Consider the following 20,488-nt stretch of genomic DNA (forward strand, 5'->3'; position numbering starts at 1 on the left):
TCCAACTTTTCAAATACACAGCACCCTGCCCTTGAGGTTGTTAAAGGCCTACCTTAGGGGTGACATATGTATTAAAAAGGATGGTTTGGGCCTGGCAAGAGGGTTCACTTGCTAAGCCGACATGGTAGTTAAAAACTGCATACACAGGCTCAGCAATGGCAGGCATGAGTCATGTTTAAAGGGCTACTGAAGTGGGTTGCAAAATCAGTTCTGCAGGCCCACTAGTAGCACTTAATGTTCTGGCCCTGAGCACAGGTATTGCACTTCACTAGGGACGTATAAATAAATGAAATATACCAATTGTGGTTAGGCCAATGGTAACATGTTTTAGGGAAAGAGTACACACGCTTTAGCACTGGTCAGCAGTTGTAAAGTGCCCAGAATCACAAAGCCAGCAAAATTGAATTCAGCAAACAGGAGGTCAGAAGATATAAAGACAGAGGAAGCCATGCCAAGGATGCCTGGTCTTACAGTTACAATTAAATTCAACTTTGGCAATTTGTTTGATTTGATGTGATCATTAATAATGTGATACTCTGAAAGATATGTCTAGCTACCTCCTATCAAATGTTAGACTTTATTAAGTTTAATAAAGCATTGCTGTCTTAGCGTATGGAACTAGCAATGCTATGAAAGGGAAAAACTACTTTGGCTGTTTTTCCTTACCAAAGCGTAAAAAACATCTTTTATATTGTCCCTGTTTTTTGTAGCAAGGCACCCCACCCTTGGGCACATAGAGCAGACCTTAAGTGTGACTTATATGTTATGTAAATGTAGTTTTGGACTCTGGAATTACTTTTAATTCAAAAGTCAAATTTTGACATTGTTTTATTTCAAAACAAGCTTGACAGGCAGGCATGGCGTTATACTGACACTAGATATCACATCAGTGCATACTTAAGTGCATTAAGTCCACTGGGGTCTCCAAACGTACATGCTCTTCCAAATACTATGGACTTACAGTAGTGTGTCTCTGCTAGTCAGAATTATACCAATTAACAAATCTTTAGAGGAGTAGGCACTGGCCCTCCCTGGGTCTGGTTAGCAGAGCCCAGAGGACTTTCAGAGTCAGTAACCACCAGCAACAGTCAAACAAATGAGGGTGTTCAGGGCAAAAATGAGGACTTTAATACATCTCTATTTTGTAATATATATATATATGTGCACTGTGTATTTGACTTACATATATGTCTAGCAGATCAATTAAATAATTAAATTCCAATTAGATAGCTGCAATGTTAAAAATATACTGCATACAGAGAGGAGCTGTTCCAAAGCTATTGCCAGCTGACCAAAGCCATAAATAATTCAAGGTAAACACAGAATCAATAGAATTTTTATAGATAATATAACAACCCATTATTCAGACAAGTATTTTGTAATTTCTGAAGTATACCCCAAAGTACCACAGAGAGCGCTGATCCCAAAACAATCTAAGAGGGCTGACACATGCCAAATGTTTAAGGTAATTACATAATAATATTGATATAATATTAAACCAAATGTTGCTCAATCTCATTGTTGGTAGTGGCCTGCCAGAATTACTGGCAGGGCATTGGTCTTTCAGGACCTCTGTTGGATACCGCATACATAATGGAATCTGTGTGATGAAGGAAGTGTGCAAATAATCTTAAAGTGCACTCTTACAAACTTTAACAGTACTAATTATGACACTGAACTATATTTTCTTGGCAGCTTGACCCCCAGGTGTCAGTGAGTTATTACAACTGTTATGAATTATGAGCACTGTACATTTATTTTACAAATAGAGAATTGCAGATCTAAAGTTAGAAATACATATCCTTGATATGTCAAGAATTGTGAGGGAGATCAGATCAGTGGAGTCTACATTAAAAAATGTACATGCACCAGATAAGAACCATTCTTTATCAGTCACTGACTCTTTTGAAGTTAAGGAATCGCAACTGTGTGAAAATCTAAGCTGTTTTGTTGAAAACGGTGACAATCATTAATGACCACTGGTTTGCAGATTATGCTCAACTGTAAATGCATTTCTTCTTCATGAAAAAAATGTCTTATCAGTATTTGGAGAACAGTATTGATGTATCTAGGAAAGTGTGAAACTAAATATCTTTAGCAAAAATGATAAACTTAACCTAAAACCATTGAGGAATTTGTTGGTTAGGTAGTATATGTTAAGCCAAATATACTCAATAAGCAGACTGACCAGGAAAAACATTTCCAAACAATCTATAAAATGAAGTCTTAGCAGGAAAATAATATTTAAAAAATAAGCAAAGATTTCAAACATAAAGATGAAATAAAAATAGTATCTACTTTATTTGTGGGTAAATTTGTCCTCAAAGCTGGGAAACATCAATAACCTTTATGCTACTGTTTTTTCACTATGTGTCTTCTCATTGGTATGTAGAAAGGAGACATATGTGAGTGGGTTGATTTTGAGGTGGCGGAATAAGCAAAAAGATATTATAGAGGGAAAAGTTTAAAATGCTCCATTAGAGACAAGGGAGTGGGGAGATAATTCTGGAAGATCACAGATGAGATAGTTAATGAGGTGAAGGCTTGGTAGGGTAAGAGGGAATTCAGAAAGGGATACTAGAGAGTGAATTGAGAGAAAGTTGGGAAGTCTGGATGGGCAAATCAAGAAAGTGCCCCTCAGTAGCAGAGGAAGGACTCAGGGAGAAAGGGGAGTTAAAGCTGGGTTGGACTGGGACCAAAAAAGTTCCAGGAATCAAAATAATGTGAATCACACTATATGGGAATTTTGCAAATTATGGGAGAGAGCATGCATTTGTGTTTGCTACAGGCAACACTTGTAGGTAAATAAAAAGTTAAAAATATAACCTGGCCCACTGGGTCATACAACAGGCTTACAAACTGCTAAAAAAAAAGCAGCCCAGACACTGATCAGACAAGTCCATCTGGCACTGCTTGATTGCCCCACAGGCCAGTCTGAACCTGGATTAAAGCTGACTGAGGTTGTTGTGCAGTGGCATCTCAGGTGTAAATCACATTTTTCAATGCTTTTGACCTAGGCCTGTATTACAATTCTCCTGTTGTTGAAGATGAAGGTGGAGAGGTTAGCCTTGATGAAGGGTAACGGCGAGGTAGATGGATCATGACCATATAGAATCTTAGTTTTGGGAGTGATACTTAAAATGCCTTCAAGAAAGTAATTCTATAAGGTGCTGGTGTGGGAAAAATTATAAGGTCTATTTTTCAAATCGCATCTTTCAGGCTATATTGTTGATTGGCAAGCACAATGCCAGGATGCTCTTGCTGTAGCTTAGTTTTATAGTTCTTTGCTGCATTCTTGGATAGGTTAGTTGAGTAGATAACATTTAGGCAAGATCTTAATGGAATTGAGTTCTAGCTTGGTAAAATTGCTAGACAGCCTTTAGAGGGGGAACCACTACATTTACGATTCAACCTTATTTTGATGTTTTGGTTAAGGTGTCCTAAATCTTTTTTGTCTCTGTTGTGCTGTACTGCCTGTGGGCATTGCAGAGCCATGTGATTGGCAAAGGAGGCAGAATAAGGCCAGCAATTAAGGAACCTGAAGAGTTTTAGATGAGAACATAGCGTAAAGGAACGGATGGCAGGGCTAAGAGACTGAGCACGAAAAGGAGGCAGGAGGAAATTGTGAGGAAAGAAGTGAGGAGGAGAAGGGAAGGAAGGTAGGAGAGCAGGACCTAGGAGGAGAGAAGGCGATGGGTTGAGGAAGTGGAGACTCAGGAGAGGGGCAGAATTGTGACAGGGAAAAGGAGATGGGAAAAAGAGAAGACAAAGAAGAGAAAAATGAAGGCCAGTGTGTGTTGGGATCAGTTGACAAGGACAAAAGGAGGGGAGGCACGAGGAGATATGGAGAGAGGATGATGATTAAAGATAGAGGGAGGGAGGAAGGAAAGGAAGGAAGGTAGGAAGGGAGGCTGAAGGGTGGGAAGGGCAACTGAACAATGTAAGCTGGTCAGTGTCAATATTATAGTTAATTTTCCAACTTTAAGATTCAATTCGTATTGCATCTACATCAATAAAGACGCACATTACATTGGAGAGGCCAGACACAACATTATCTTGCACTTATTTCAATGAATTCTAAAAGAGAGCTACACCAATGAGAGGACTTCAAATTGGGAAAATGGTAAGAAACATAATACAGCAAAAATCACTTCAATAACATCTCAAAGAAACAACGAGGAAAACAAAAGTCTCCTTCCATAGCAAGTAAAATATGTTCCTTACATTTAGATGAAGTTGATTCGTCCAGTGGCCAATCATTTTATATTCCGCAGTCTTGTTGTTTATCTGGTACTGATAAATGTCGTAGCGCCCAGGTGCATCTCCATTTTCATTGAAAACGACAGGCGTGCCAGCACTCCCTGCAACAAGCAACCAGAGAAGAGCAGCGTTACTAGAAAGAAGGTGGCTGTGCAAATAGGTCAAGATTAACTTCACTGCGAGCTCAGGAAAGAGACTAAAAATAACATCATAAAAGTAGCTGGAAGAATGCAAAGTGATTTTGTCATTCTGCAAGAACAATATATATTTTTCAAAAAAAATATAAGACTCTATGAAGTAGTCAGAAGAAACAGAAGCCCGTCTCTCAATCCTGGCAGTGTTGCCTCGGTCATGGCAAAAATGGAGCACTGACGAAACTTCTGGAAAAAAAAGTTTATTTGTGGCTAACATTAACGGATAAACCAAGCTAGTGTCTGTTTAGCTGAAACATGAATTCATTTGGAAATGTGCAAACCTCTTTGTGTGTGTCCAATATTCTTACATTTACTGTCTGCGGTCTGATTCTGTAGAAATGAGCAGATCTTTTGCCAGATGTTTAGAACCTTCCATGGGAGACAACAAAGGTTTCACCCGGATCGTGTTTCATTGATACTATTGGAAAGCTTTTGTAAATTCTTCATGTGACAATGCAGACCTTTTCCACGTGCAGAGTTTTATATAGTGCACAGCTGCGCATGGAAAAATGCCATTACATTTGCGCAGTGGTATTTTGGTAAATGACACAAATTTCAAATGTAAAATAATGTGAGACATGAATATTGTGTCAAACATATTATTGCTGCAAAAATATTGAGGAACAGAATATCAACGATAAAATATGGATTTTATGTACATATTATTGTTTAAAATCATATTGTTGCATTTAATATTGTCTACTTTAATATCAATATGTATTTAATTATTGAATTATATGTTTGTTAGTATATTCATTTTATGTGCCAATATTATCAATGTTATTGCTCTACTTTTTTATTACAGCTTGTGATTTTTAATGAGTAACTAAATGTTTCCTCACTATTAGTGATTTAAAATTTAGTGGCCGATTGATGGGTTTGTAGGGAATAGAGTTGGAAGTTAGTTGAATTATATTTTTGAAATTAGTTTTATGGTAATTAAATAAGTGATTGCTAAATATTTGTGTAAATGTAAAAGACTGTTTGATACATAAAATATGTTGTACATTTTAATTATGTTTTAATTGATTGGTAAATTAATTTAATAAACTGTGTAAATGATATGTTTATATTTATGATTGTTTCTAATTGTATTTTTTCATTTAAGCACTATATTGAAGTTATTTTTATTTAATTTATAATTTAATTGAAGTTTTGGGTGTTTGTGTTTTATTGAAATAGTAGTAGGGAGGGAAGTGATTTTTTTAATGAATTCATTTTGTTTTTTATTTGACAGCTTATTTTGTAATATAGTTTTTACAGAAACTAATTGTTTACATTATATAGTTTATATTTGTATATTGCATATATTTTAATAATTTGAGGTCTTCAGGTATTTAAATGTTTGAGAAAAACTATTTGAAGTTGAAACGGTAGATGCAACTCTTCTGAAATCAAACACCATCTCTGCTGTTGATTGGAACGGGAATAGTAAATCTAAAACGTCTGAATTCTAACACCTTCCCTAGTGAAGTATAGATTTGCGTGGGAATATTATATCAAACCCTTCCAAAGTCCAGCACTTATCCTCCTGTTGGAAAAGTAAAAGTAACACCTCCTAAGTGTAAAACGTTTCCTAGGTCGGTTTAAACCTGAGTTAGATTATTTAATTTTACTACTGAGGTTTATTTTTAATAATAGTTATTTTTATCAAAATATGTATGCTCCATTTTTTAATAAATTTGTGTTTAAATTAATTTTATTTACTGAATTAATTGTGATATTTTTTCCTGTTAATATATTTTGTATTTGTATTGATTAGTTACTTTATCATTAATATAGTTTTAATTGTTTAAATATTTCTTAACATTGTTTAAATACGGATGTAATTTATGTATACAGTATTTAAATATTTTGTTTATAGTATCAATAAATATGTTTTAGATATTGATTTTATTATTCAAAGTAGGTTGCAAATATCTATAGGATATATATGTTTGTTAATTTTTACTTTTATTTTATTGTTAATATTTAAAATGTAATATATTCACAAATGCTTAATTGCTGTTGATATATTATAGATTATACATATATATTCACTTTATTATATTAAAATTATTTAATGTAACTAATATTATTATTTACTACTTTCATCTTTTATTTGCAATGTAATATATATTAAAGAACCAGCATTTTTACCTTTTTTGCCAATATTCTGCTCCACAATATTTCAAGCATTGAGCATATTCCTTGGAGAACAATTATTTTCTGTACTTTAGGATGATGGTTCTAAGTAAGCTTCAAGTAAATAGAAGAACTATTCGATTCATCAAGTGCGGGCGTGTGAAACAATATCTTCTAACAGGGACGTGAGCATCTCAAGTGCCACTACTAAGGACCTGAAGATGTCCACACAAAAAAACAATTACACACATCCTGCTCTGCTAAAAGCAATAACTAGTTGACCTTCCCACCTCGTTCATGCTGAGCATTTGTGTAATCAGAGAGCTAGAATATCACACATTCATGTATTTTCTGAGCTGTTATTATTGTGTTAGAAGTGCGCGCGTTGGTTGGTTCAATACAGCGTTTCTTCACAGCCTCCTGCTTTTACGGACTCACAAAGGCAAGACTACAAATAAAAAGGCATTGATTGCCTGAGAGGTACCGTTGAGCCCTTAAAGGTCTGATTTATCACAGATTTTCTTTTCCGCATGCGTTTGTCTCTAGCAAAAAGCAACAATCGATAGTGCACCGAAGATACACCCTGAGACTCAAGATGGTGTGTATAAGTCCTTCAGTGAGCACTGAGGCGTACTAACACCCTTGTACTCATCGGCCGCCGTACAATCCCTCCTCACAGGTGAACTCTCTGGGACCGCCAGACATGTCCTGCTGTGGATGCTTAATTGCTTATCTTTGCATGAACAGGGCTACTGCACAGGGTAATTAATTGGAAGGCGCTGGGCTAAAATTGGAAAGATTAGATAACACGTTTTTACAAGATTACAAGGAAGAGGTGTCATGGCTCCGCTGAACATGTTAACACATGTTTAGTCCAATTTCCTGTTTTTTTAAATTTCATTTTCACTCACTCTTAATTTGCATCTTGATTGGTTTCAGTAAAAATGGCACTTCAGCCCCAGAGACTTTTTGTTTTGAGCGAGCGCCTATCGCCACTCGCTGATAAAGACTGTACCATCATTTAGCGAAGTGATGCTGGCGCCATAGTTCCGTTTTCTAGAGAAGTAAATCCTGCTGCGAGCTCCGCTCTGTTTCTTCTTTTTACTTTTGAGGTAGACTGCGTTTTTTTGTTTGTTTGTTTTCTTGGTTAGGAGGAGTGAGTAGGCGCACCCGTATCTTCGCTGCATGAGTCACTCTGAGAGAAGTGCACCCCTTGTGGTGGGCTGGCCAGAGATCGGCCAGCTCACTATTATAGAGCTAGCATGTGAGGAGGAGGGGGCACATTTGTTTCCCCTCACTGGATGGAATAATTGCTGTGCGAGTATCGTGGTCCATTCACTGTGTCCACCACTCTCTACTAGTCTCTTTCTCTGGCCAGTGGAAGGCAGCTGGGTTCTTTGGTTCACACAGGCAGATAGCTCAGCAGGTTTTTTTTCTTATTGGCCTGTCTACAGATTCAATTGTACTTAAAACTGACCGTATTTTTTTAACCGTCAACTCTTAATTCCTATATTCTTCCTGTAATAGAGCTAATCCTTTTCTTCATGTTGATAGCGTACTGTTTCTGTTTAATGTACCAGGTGAATCTGCTTTAAGAACACGCCGAGGGTCTGGGTTGTGTGGATATTAGTAGAGTAGCTCGAGCAGCAGAGGGGTTCATCACAAATTTGAGCACTTATATTAAAGGATGATCCAGGTGTTATTAAAACATGTTTATCAGCGAGCACACTTTCTTGTGTTTTTTTTCAGTCTGCAAGTGAATTCTGTTTTTTCTTGGGTGGGGGTGTTTATTTAAGATTCAATCTTTTCTCTGGTAACTTTCTTTGGTATGTTGCTTTGCCTAGTCAAGGAGCATTGTGGTTGTAATTTGTGTAAATCTAATGTAGAATTCAATATTTTTTTTTTGTATTCCCGAAAATGTGCAATTTGACAACCTAACATTCCTCATTTACATTTGTGACTTATATGAGTCACTTTTTTTCAAACTAGATCAGAGTATTTTTCATACAGGTTGAATTGTTGGCATCTAATAAGTTGTTTTTAAATAGCACACATATTGCACACCTCTCCAGTTTCTAAGCATTGTAAGTAATGGGTGTACTGTTGCCCAGTTTGACGGTGTTCAGCTTGCGGACTCTTGCAGAAAGGGCACTCTGGTATCTTGTTTTGATATTAAAAAGCTTAAATAGTCATGGAAAGTCTAGAAAAACACAGGACATGACTAACTACTCACAAGTGTAATCTGGATAACATTGTCCTGATTTTTGCCTGGACTGTGTCTCCTATGTCTTAATAAAGTATTGCTACTCCTTCTATTGTACCTATCCTTTGTGTACCAGAGAGACTTGCTGTCTGTAATTTACCTGTTCTTTGTTTGCAAATGGAGCTTGCCACGTTGCTGCGAGTGCTGTGACTCTTCTGTGTATGGACAAAAATAGATTGTGCTGCTTGGGTTACACTGAACCATTAGGGTATGATCTTCTGGCTTGAATTCAAAGGGGCTGCCAAGTTGGGTTCCGCTAAGGGTGCTGTTGAACGAAAGACAGGACTTGGTGGACAAGATCTTACTTAGGATAAAGTGTGGTCATTGTCATCCAGGGCCCTATTATATCTGTGAGGGAGTGTGGCTGAGCACTCAGCTCTCCCATTTGAGGTCTTGGATGTTTAGGGAGACCCTACCTACTGTCACTATGCTGCATTAAGCGTGTGTTCGCTAAGTGCCATTACAAAGGACTTTATTTAGGCTGCAGCAGACGGGATTCTCAGTGATTCTCAGTCATAACGTAATGGATATCTTTTCCGCCTTGCTGCAAGTGCAATAGGCTATAATGCTCTTTTTGTTACAGAGGATGGGGCATCTGCCATGTTTGTGGCACAGTATTGAATATGCCAAATTCTAAATAAGGCCCTAAGTGTTGATTTAACAAGCAAGTCAATTTCTAACGTAATATTCGCATTAGATATTGTAAATAGGGAAAAAAAAAAGTGCCACATCATTGTTTTGTAAGAACCAACATTAATAGCATGTATTTTAATGTATAAAGCCAACTATATATGCAATAAAGGCTGTACACACCATAAATGCCAGAAGTTGCGCGTAACAACATCACAGTAAAAACAATAAACACTCAATTAGACCACACAGTGATTGAATACACTGCATACAAGCTACTTAGATAGGATCACCTGGTAAGATCATCAATTTAAAAACAACCTCACAGATCATTGGAGCATAAATTATTCACTCCTGACGTGCTCTGTGGTGGGTCAAAACACAGATGATCGTCAGGGATGAACGTTCTATGACTGGTTTCTTGAGAAGAAAATCTATTTGATATTTCCCGAAAGAATTAAGCTATTAAATATTGTAAATTGGAATTGCAGACTGGGTCCTGAGACTGAAAGCGTGAAAAAAGTGATCGAAATGCAGCCTGAAATAAAATCTGCATAATTTACTATCGCTAATGTAATGCTGGCCTGTGTAGCAATACTTGATCCACAAAGGATAATATTGTTTCGGGCACAATTATTTTGCACTGTAAATATGTCTATTTAGAAGAATGAATAGAATCTATAATAGACACATTTGGCTGTAATACATTATATGGCTCACCATTGCTGTTTGCCCACGCATGTTGGAGGGGCAAAAAGTTTTTTTAGACCATCCGTGCCATTTCTTAATGGTCCATCTTGGGGCATGTTAAATGTCTGCAGGGCCGGGCTGGCAGTAATGGGCATTGTGCGTTTTCCCGGGAGGCTGAAATTGTGGGGGCTCCAGTTTTGCAGTGGTGGGAGCCAGTTTTTGTTACTGGGAAGGGGGCAGTCTTGCAGCAGTGCTGCAATATTAGGTCCCGGTAACAAAAGCAGCAAGCAGGCGTTGCAAGCCTCCCAGGGCAAGGTAGTGATTCCCCCCCCCCCCCCAACTCACCCTGCCAATGCCACCCCTCTCATCCCACGGGGGCTGCTCAGAGAAAATTGCAAGTGCAGTTCCCAGTCCAGCCCTGAATGTCTGCTACCTATTAAGTGTCAGACTTTTAGCACAAATCCCATTGGTTTCTCCCCGCATTTGAATGTTTCCAAAATGAGACGTGTGGACATATAGGCCTTAACTATGAATTCCTCAGAGTAATGGATAAAAATGTCCATACACTGTAGTAATAATGCTCCAATTTAAGATGCCATGTATATCTCCAATTTCATGTTTGAAGGATAAACTGCGGAATAACATGGATTCAAACAGTATTGAACCAAAAGCTCCATGGTGTACTTTTAACATCACATTTTCAGGAGAAAAAACATGATTGGTCCAAGATGCCTCAAACGAATTCAGAAACTCTACAGCTGTAATGCTGTGAAGGGTAAAGTGACTGTGGGCCTTTCCAATGCATGTGTTGTCCTTTATCACACTAACAACATTGAGTTAAAAGTTAGCAGTGTATGCTGATTATCTTACAAAATTCACGTAAAGTCCTAATAAACGCATTCCTACATCAAATACTATTGATGGGTGCATTCAATAAAAGTCCTAGTTATTTGATAAACTAGTGCAAGACAGAGGAGGAACATCCTTTTTTACAACTTTTTTTTTCCGAAAGTCGTGGTTAACGAAAGCGCAACAACGCTTTTTTTAACCACGACTCCGGTTTTTTGTGCCTTAACTACGTATGTTCTGAACAACGAACATGCATGGTTAAGGTACAAAGAAGTGAGTTGGCGAAGGTAAGTGGTGGGTTTAGGTTTTGGGGAGGGGGTGGGGGGTCAGGGGGTTTTAGGTTTTAGGGTGGAGTTGGGGGGGTGGGGCGTTTTTGGTTTTGGGGAGTGGGTGGGGGGTCAGGGGGTTTTAGGTTTTAGGGTGGGGTTGGGGGCTGGGGCGTTTTTGGTTTTGGGGAGTAGGCGGGGGGTCAGGGGGTTTTAGGTTTTGGGGTGGGGTTGGGGGGTAGGGCGTTTTTGGTTTTGGGGAGTGGGTGGGGGTCAGGGGGTTTTAGGTTTTGGGGTGGGGTTGGGGGGGTGGGGCGTTTTTGGTTTTGGGGAGTGGGTGGGGGGTCAGAGGGTTTTAGGTTTTGGGGTGGGGTTGGGGGGGTGGGGTGAGGGATGTAGGGTGAATGGTGCCTATTGCTAATGATTTTATCAGGAATGCCTTTACACCAAAATATCGTTGTTAAGGCATTCGTGGTAAAATCATTAGTAGTAGCAACGAGGTCGGTGTTCCGACCTCGTTGTCAAGGCAGTAGTTGTTTTTGAAGTCGTTGTTTCGTCGTACAGTCAAGACAGAGTGATGCCAAGGAACATAGAAAAAAAAATACAAATAAACCAGTTCCAAGGCCCAGATTTACTAAGGGCTTGTGTTGCCCTTGCGTCGCACAAGGTAACACAAGGCATCGCAAGCCCTTAAGTCAGATATACTAAGCAATGCATATCCACCTTCCATGATCTTGCTTTGCTTAGTGACTCTAGAGTAACACAAAGGAGCACATGTCCCTGCCTTGAGTTACTCTGCGTTGGGAAGATGTTCCATGAATGGAGTCTGAGCATGCCTACCCATCTGTCCATAGATTTTGAAACATTCTAGATTTACTAATAATAGTAAACCTGGGAATGCATAAAAATGCTACGCAATCTCATCAGAGGCATAACAAGGGAACTCTACATTAGATAGAAACACAAAAAATGACTCTGAGGATTGCCTTTGTGTAGAAAGGTGTCTTGCACAAAAATTATCTTATCTGTAGCACAGGCACGCTTGCATAATGACACAAGGGCAATTGCCTGCATTGGTGCTAGCATAGGACGAGATCAGGAGTGTGCATATCCTAATATATACGGCACATCTCTGCTCTCTTCCTGTCACACAGCACAACAAGTTGTCTTGCTGCATTGCATGACCTTTTAGTTAATCTAGGCCTAAGTGTTAGGGATACCATTATCTCAGGAACCCAAAAGCATTGTCAAAGTGAACAATTTTTTTTTTTTACAAGGACATTACATTTTTTTTTTTAAAATATGCATATGTTTACCTTTTGTGCATGTTAATGTATTGTATCTTTGACAAAACTGTCAAAATTTAATTCGCTTTTTTGTCTGGATCTCAATGAGTCTCTATTTAACTTTAATTAAATTGTGGCACTCGCTACTCTGGTGATAGGGCTTTCACAGTTGTGAACGTTTATTTCTGGGCATCTCAAATTTCACATCTATGAGACTGTGGCCATTTTAGGCTTGATGCTCACTTGGGACCTGACTCTTTAACCTGAGCTTTTCAATAAAGAAAGATCTAAACCTGAAATGATTACATCTAGGAACAAATGGTGGTCTTCAGCTGGTGGTGTTACCTTGAACACTCAGTATCCAGGGGCAACAGAGACTTTAATTTCGGAATGCCACGGGCTGGATCCCCTAGCACTCCTGCCATTTCAGTGCTCTCACATCACTATAAGTAGTCTGTCCAATGAAAATAGAGTCTTTGAGTGCTGAATTTGACAACTGTATTTGAGGATGACTATGGTAGTTGCTCCCATGAAAATTCATCAATTATATGAGGTTATCAATGAATCCAAACAAATGTTTTAGAAAACATCTGGAGGTTTCATCAGTTGGTCATTGCAGGGATTGGACAAGTTGGCGGGGTAGGTGCAGAGCCTATCCACATGCCTGGCTCAGCAGCCAAATGTCAGTGCTCATGCAGCCTTGTGCAGTGGAGGTTGGCCACCCACGATGGCTAGGGTGCAATTCCAAGTCATTCTGTTTTAAGACCACGTTCCTGGAAATTACTCTCCATTTTACTAAAAGGAATCTTTCAGTCATATCAGTTAGTTATGGAGTGAAAGCTATTACTGCAAGTTGAAAGAATGGGTCATACTGTGAACCCTATTGTACACCAAATGGATTGTTTTTTTAATTTTAAATGTATTTATCATTTTCATCCATAACTGAGAACAAACACAATGCAGTGCAGTACAAGCTGCAAAACAATATCACATGTGATCAACAGACCAGTGCAAGACATATACTGTGTTATTGATAACAATAAAGCATTGAATGGACAGTGGGTGGTATAATGCCTGAAAGAGACAAAGTGGAAATAATAACATGGATAAAGTGGATTTCAGCATGAGCTTGCTCCAGTTGAGCTCTGCAAGGCTAGCGGGGTAGCGGCGAGTGTGTTTCAATAGTCCCTCAGTGTTTGGCAGGTATCTTTGGGTTTACATGACACTGGCTGCCACGAGGCGTACGGTTCGCTATTGGTGTCACAGTATGTAAGGCTGGCCAGCCAGATAGCAGCGCTAGGTATGCAATTGGAGCCTCAACGGAGCGCTCTCTCCCGTTTTGCCAACAGGAGCGATATCGCATTGAGGTACCTAATGGACTTTGGAAATTCACCAGTATATCCTAGCAGGGCTATAAGTGGGTCAGGACTGAGAGGCCAACCCACAATGACTGAAAATCAATCAAGCACCTCGCACCAAAAGCGACTAACATTGGGACAAGTCCATGACGGGTTTAAAATCTGGGGCCACCCTAGATCCCTCTCCCAGGATTTCCTGAGCCCAGCATCCGGAAAAAGAAGAGCCGTAATACACAATATGTAATGCTTGGAAACCAATCGGGCCCCTGAGTCCGCCGAAGCAGCCAGGGAGAGTGGTGCAAACCTTGGAGGCACCGGTGGATATGTGGGGTAGCGTGCATGCAGAGAACTCTGCAGTCTGTATAGTATGAAATGCTGCAACTGTGTGGCACCAGTGAACGTCTGTGGTGCAGGAAAATATGTAGTAAACCGGGAAGACGTCCTCAAAGGTATGGAGTTGAAAATTCTGCAATGTGCTCTGAACCAGCACTTCCTGCACCTTTCCTGAGTATGAAAGGATCATTCATCAGTTTCAGTGCTGGGGAATACAGTGAATCACAGTGAAGTAGACAAGTAAGTTTATGTCAAGCCCAGCTGGTTGTAGCAAGGGTTTGGATATCTCTGCAATGCAATAGAACACCATCGGGCAACAGGGCAATCAACGGAACATGGGCCAACTGGTCACGTTCTGGGATGGAATATGAAAAGCAAGCATCAGGCTGAAACCAGTGGTACGTATACTGACACTGTGCCGCCAGATAATAAAGCTGGAAGTGGGGAACCCCTAGGCCTCTATGCTCATAAGGGAGAGTGAGGACTTCCCAACGAATGTTGGACTGACCAGACCACGGAGTGTCGCAAAGAAAGAGTTAGTAAGTGTGACCGGGATGTTCATGAAGGATACAAGAATTTGGAAGAACTACCATTTTAATGCGTGATATCCACCCGCCATGGAAAGTCCATAGTTTACACGTATCACCTGTTCCTTATCTCTATGGATGTGAATACCTGAGTATTTCGCAGAGACAGAGCATCGACCAAGAGGAACTCTGTTACAGGTGGGCGGGTGATGTCTGTTAACGGAAAAAGTTCAGACTTGTTGCAGTTTATAGGTAGGCCGGAGAGTTTGCCAAAGTGGTTTACTTCATCCAGTATTGGAGTAAGATTAATGTCTGGATGGTGAATGAAAAGTAATTTATCGTCTACATACAACAACTCCAGGACTGGCCCACTGGTAAATTGCAGTCCTCTGTATATGTGTCCTCGCCTCAGATGGTGCACCAGGGGATCCATCGCCAGAATGAAGAGCAGTAGGGAAAAAGTGCACCCCTGCTGTGTACCACGCGTTATAGGGAAAAAGGGGGAGAGTACTCCATTGAGCTGTATGGTAGCAGTGGGTTGCAAGTATAGCAAGGAAATCAGATCGGTGTAACCACGAGGGAACCTGAGCTTACCAAGTACAACGTGTAAGAAGTGTTACTCAAGTGAATCAAAAGCCTTTTCAGCATCTAATAGAGCAGTCACCACTGGAACCTCCTGTGATATTATGTTTAGCACTGAAAAACTGGTGTGAAGATTGATGGAGGTGGAGCGGTGTGGCACAAAACCAGATTGAGTGGGGGAGATAATCCCATCTAGTAAGAGGGAGAGGTGGGTGGTGACCATCTTGGCCAGGATTGGATTGTCGAAGTTTAATAGGGAAAGGGGTTGGTATGATATGCAATGTAGGGGGTCCTTACCGGGCTTGGGTAGAAGAGTAATTACGGCCCCTAGCATGGTTTCAGGGAGAACCCTGGATTCCATTGTCTTGGCAAAGACTAATACGAGGCGCAGACTAAGTATATCTTTGTATTTATTATAAAATTCCCCCGTAAACCCATCTAGCCCTGAGCGCAAATCCCAGCCAGCAAGTTAATAGCCTGTGAAACCTCCTCAACAGTGAAAGGCTCACTGAGGAACTGCTGCTGGGCAGATGTCAACCAGACCATAGCAATTTCATCAAGATAGTCTTGCAATGCGGGACGTGGTGGTGTTGGCTGCGCTATATACAGATTGGAAAAGTATGTGTAGAGTTCTGCCTGGACCTCGGCCGTGCCAATGGCAATACTGCCATCCGGCCTTTTAATTTCTAGTACATGGGACGCGGGGTAGGATGGTCTGATCAATCTGGCCAGCAACCTACTGGGTCTATCCCCCTCGCCATATCCACATGGGGCTCTAGTGTACCTGCCCATGTACTGCGTCTCCCTGTCCGCCAGTGTGTTAAACTCATTGAGCAGGAGCTTATGATGATGCAGTTGAGGGGTGATCTCATTGGCGCTGTCTTGCTGTCAATATCAGAGAGCTGCACCTCCACCTCTACCAGACCTCGACGTATATCTCTAAGGACACCAGTGTGTGTGGATATGCAAATATCTCTAGTATATGCCTTAAAGGCATCTCACAGCACTGCCCAGGTGCTCATCGAGCCCTCATTTAATAAAAAAACAAAAAACTATTGCCTTCCTCAAGGTTGCACAGAACAGAGCATCCAGTAGTGCCATATCCGGAAACCTCCAACATTTCCTGGCACCACTGGCTTTGGGGACAGCAAGTGTGATAAGTACTGGTGATTGACTGGATAATGTATAGGGTAAATGTTTACCAGCTGTTGTTTCAAATGGGGTCTTTGGTTGACAGTCAGGTTACCCCCCTGTTCAAGCAAGGACCCACACTCTAGTCAGGGTAAAAGAGAATCACCCTCAGCTAACCCCTGCTTACCCCCATGGTAGCTTGGCAGAGCAGTAAGCTTAACTTCTGAGCGCTAGGTGTAAAGTATTTGTACCAACACACACAGAAACTAACTGAAAACACTACAAAATGACACAACACAGGTTTAGATAAATAGGAGATATTTATCTAAACAAAAAAAGATCAAAACAACAAAAATCCACAATACACAAGTCATCAATAAAAAATGCAAAAAGAGTCTTTAAGTAGTTGTAAACACACACAAACACTGTTAGCGTGAAAAAGTACCTCGGGTGCGTCAAAAATAACCCTGCACGGGCGAGTGTGCATCAAAAAAGGGCTTTTGATGCATCGATTCCACTCGCGAGCGGGACCTTGCGTCATTTCTCCTCTCGTCGGGTTGGGCGTGTCATTCGTTCTCTCCGCAGGAGAGCGATGCATCGATCTGGGCAGCACTCTCGGGTCCGGGCAGGCCTTGCATTGTTTTTACATGCCCAGTGGTACTTGCGTCAAAAATCCAGCCGCAGAATGATTCAAAATCCACACAGCTCAGGTTTCGATCTCTGAGTCTCTAACAGTGATGCTGCGCGTCGCTTCCTCCTGCTTCGTGTGTCGATTCTTCTGTCGTGTTTCCAGAGAGCGCTGATTTTCAGCCGCGGAGCTGGTGGTGTGTCATTTCTTCCGCTGCAGATCAGAGTCACGTCGATCTTCAGAGCCTCCAGGTGCTGGAAGAGAAAAGTCTTTGCTGTCCCTGAGACTTCAAGCAACAGGAGGCAAGCTCTAAATCAAGCCCTTGGAGAGTTCTTCTCAAGATGGAACACACTCAAAGTCCAGTCTTTGCCCTCTTACTCTGGCAGAAGCAGCAACTGCAGGATAGCTCCACAAAGCACAGTCACAGGCAGGGCAGCTCTTCCTCAGCTCTTCAGCTCTTCTCCAGGCAGAGGTTCCTCTTGTTTCCAGAAGGGTTTCTAAAGTCTGTGGTTTTGGGTGCCCTTCTTATACCCAATTTCCCCTTTGAAGTAGGCCTACTTCAAAGTAAATTCTCTTTTGAATGTGAAATCCTGCCTTGCCCAGGCCAGGCCCCAGAAACTCACTAGGGGGGTTGGAGACTGCATTGTGTGAGGGCAGGCACGGCCCTTTCAGGTGTGAGTGATCACTCCTCCCCTCCCTCCTATCACAGATGGCTCATCAGGATATGCAGGCTACACCCCAGCTCCCTTTGTGTCACTGTCTAGAGTGAGGTGCAACCAGCCCAACTGTCAAACTGGCCCAGACAGGGAATCCACAAACAGGCCGAGTCACAGAAGTGGTATAAGGAAGAAAATGCCCACTTTCTAAAAGTGGCATTTTCAAACACACAATCTTAAAATCAACTCTACTAAAAGATGTATTTTTAAAATAAGAGCTCAGAGACCCCAAACTCCACATGTCCATCTGCTCCCAAAGGGAATCTACACTTTAATCAGATTTAAAGGTAGCCCCCATGTTAACATATGAGAGGGACAGACGAATTTAGCAATATTTCACTGTCAGGACATATAAAACACATTACTATATGCCCTACCTTAACCATACACTGCACCCTGCCCTTGGGGCTACCCAGGGCCTACTTTAGGGGTGTCTGACATGTAAGAAAAGAGAAGGTTTAGGCCTGGCAAGTGGGTACACTTGGCAGTTGAATTTACAGTTAAAACTGCACACACAGACACTGCAGTGGCAGGTCTAAGAGATGATTACAGAGCTACGTATGTGGGTGGCACAACCAGTGTTGCAGGCCCACTAGTAGCATTTGATTTACAGGCCCTGGCACCTCCAGTGCACTTTACTAGGGACTTACTAGTAAATCAAATACACCAAGAATGGAAAAGCCAATTACATACACATTTTGTAAAGGAGCACTTACACTTTAGCACTGGTTAGCAGTGGTAAAGTGCCCAGAGTAACAAAAACAGTAACATCAGAGTCCAGCACACATCAACAACCTGGGTAACAGAGGCAAAAAGTTATCTGGGTCATCAAAATGGAGGTTGAAGTCTAATAAAATGGTGACAGGGGGTTGACAGGGTAAACAACTGGCAAAAGATGGTGGAAGCCTAGGCTTTCTGGTCCTTTTAGGGCATCAGTGTTAAAGGAGCTACATTGAAAGCAGTCTTGAAAAATGAGAGCTACTACGCCACCCCGACCTTCTGCTCTGTCATTGGTCACAATTGTATATCTGGGGGTACTACTGTGGCTAAGTCTGTGTAAATGAAGCACCAATACTTTACTTTTCAATAGTAGTTTATATAATAAATCACCTTCCATCCGCAAATTAACATAAAACACACACCACAGCACAATGTGTCCTAAGCAACAGGGATAGCTCACAGTAAAGGCAAAGCTACTCTGTTGCTGCCTGCATTGTTTACACATCTTGTATTCATAACATAGATTGTAGTCATGGTCACTATCCCCGTTGTAGGGCATACATTAAAACGATTTTCAAGTTCTCCTCCTAACACTCTAATAGGCAACAGCAGATAAAACTGTATCTTGAGCCATTCCAAGTATATATCAATTACAAGCATCCAGCCAGAGCAGTGCAAAATAAAAAAAAAACATATTTTGGTTTGGTAATAACAGTACTATCACTGTTTCAAGTCCTTTTAGACTGATAATCAAAAATAATTAGCAAAGTACAAATTATTCATATTGAATGGTCATGACACATTTTAAATCATGGCAAAAAGATGCTATCCTGATACGTTTTTTTAGCCGGTAAATGCACTGATTAAGTGACCTTATCAGGTTGGCTTTTAATGCTGACTAAAGCAATCTGAAAGTCGCTGATCCCTGTTCTCAACCCAAGGGTTGGGTTGTACTATCTGCCCTTTATCACTTCTAGAAACAATCAGGACCCACATATAATTATAGTACAGAAAAAATATTTTTTATATATGTGTACTAAGTGGACCCTACAGTCAACAAAGGTAGTCCATTTAAATCCAACTCCTCACATAGTTGAATCTGGATATGTCTTATACTTAAGGGATCCCTTAGTGTTTGGTGGAATTAGCGAAAAGCTTTAAACTCACCCAGTAATCCACCCTCACAAATCTGGGATTCGTCGCCTCATTTAGGGCATAATTTCCTAACAAGTGGGGTGGCGCTGCACCAAATATGGCAGCACTGTGCCACGTCACTTCAAAAACACAGTGTTGCGCTGTAATTAATACAATACGGTGCACCCTGTGTTTTCCTAGTGCTGGTGCTAAAACTAGCTGCCTTGAGCCACAGCAGGCACCCTTGCACCACAGTGCAAGGGTGCCTGCGTTGCAGGGAATGATTATTTAGGTGCAGGAAGGTGTCCCTTCGTACACATAAACAATCAATAATGGTGATGTGCTAGTCATATGTGTGCTGCACGCAGCAGCAAATGTAGGAGTAGCAAATCATCATTATTTAATGATTGTTTATGTGCCTTCCTGCACATAAACAATCATTAATGTAATTTTGCTCTTCCTATGTCTGCTACAGAATGCGGCAGACATAGGAAAAGCAAAAACGATGAGAAATAAAAGTAGTTCTCCTCGTTGCGTCTCGCTAAAGCCACCCCTGGGGTGCCTCAGGTTTGCGAATCCTCGTAATTCTGTGCAGCGTTGAAATGCAATGGGTGTTGCAGTGGAACTCCCACAACACCCTTTGCACGTCCCTTTCACGCAAAGTGATGCGTGTAAAGGTGCCATATATACAAAGCGGGGTCAAGCCACAAAAAGTGGTTTAGCGCCACCTGGTAAATATGGGGCAGGGCATTGCGCCACCGTAACGTTGGTAAAAGTGACGTTCCAGTGGCACAATG

The 20,488-nt window shown here is 40.9% G+C and overlaps 1 protein-coding gene across 2 annotated transcripts in view; it reads right to left on the minus strand.

The window, feature by feature from the left end:
• The window catches only part of GRM8 (glutamate metabotropic receptor 8), a 2,784,122-nt gene that overhangs the window by 788,069 nt on the left and 1,975,565 nt on the right, over positions 1-20,488 (minus strand). For both annotated transcript variants that reach the window (XM_069229648.1, XM_069229650.1), the window contains exon 8: positions 4,225-4,361. In XM_069229648.1, the coding sequence (XP_069085749.1) occupies positions 4,225-4,361 (137 nt within the window). The remainder of the gene's footprint in view (positions 1-4,224; positions 4,362-20,488) is intronic.

Source organism: Pleurodeles waltl, chromosome 4_1, assembly GCF_031143425.1.
Source record: "Pleurodeles waltl isolate 20211129_DDA chromosome 4_1, aPleWal1.hap1.20221129, whole genome shotgun sequence".
In the NCBI taxonomy this organism is placed as follows: domain Eukaryota; kingdom Metazoa; phylum Chordata; class Amphibia; order Caudata; family Salamandridae; genus Pleurodeles; species Pleurodeles waltl.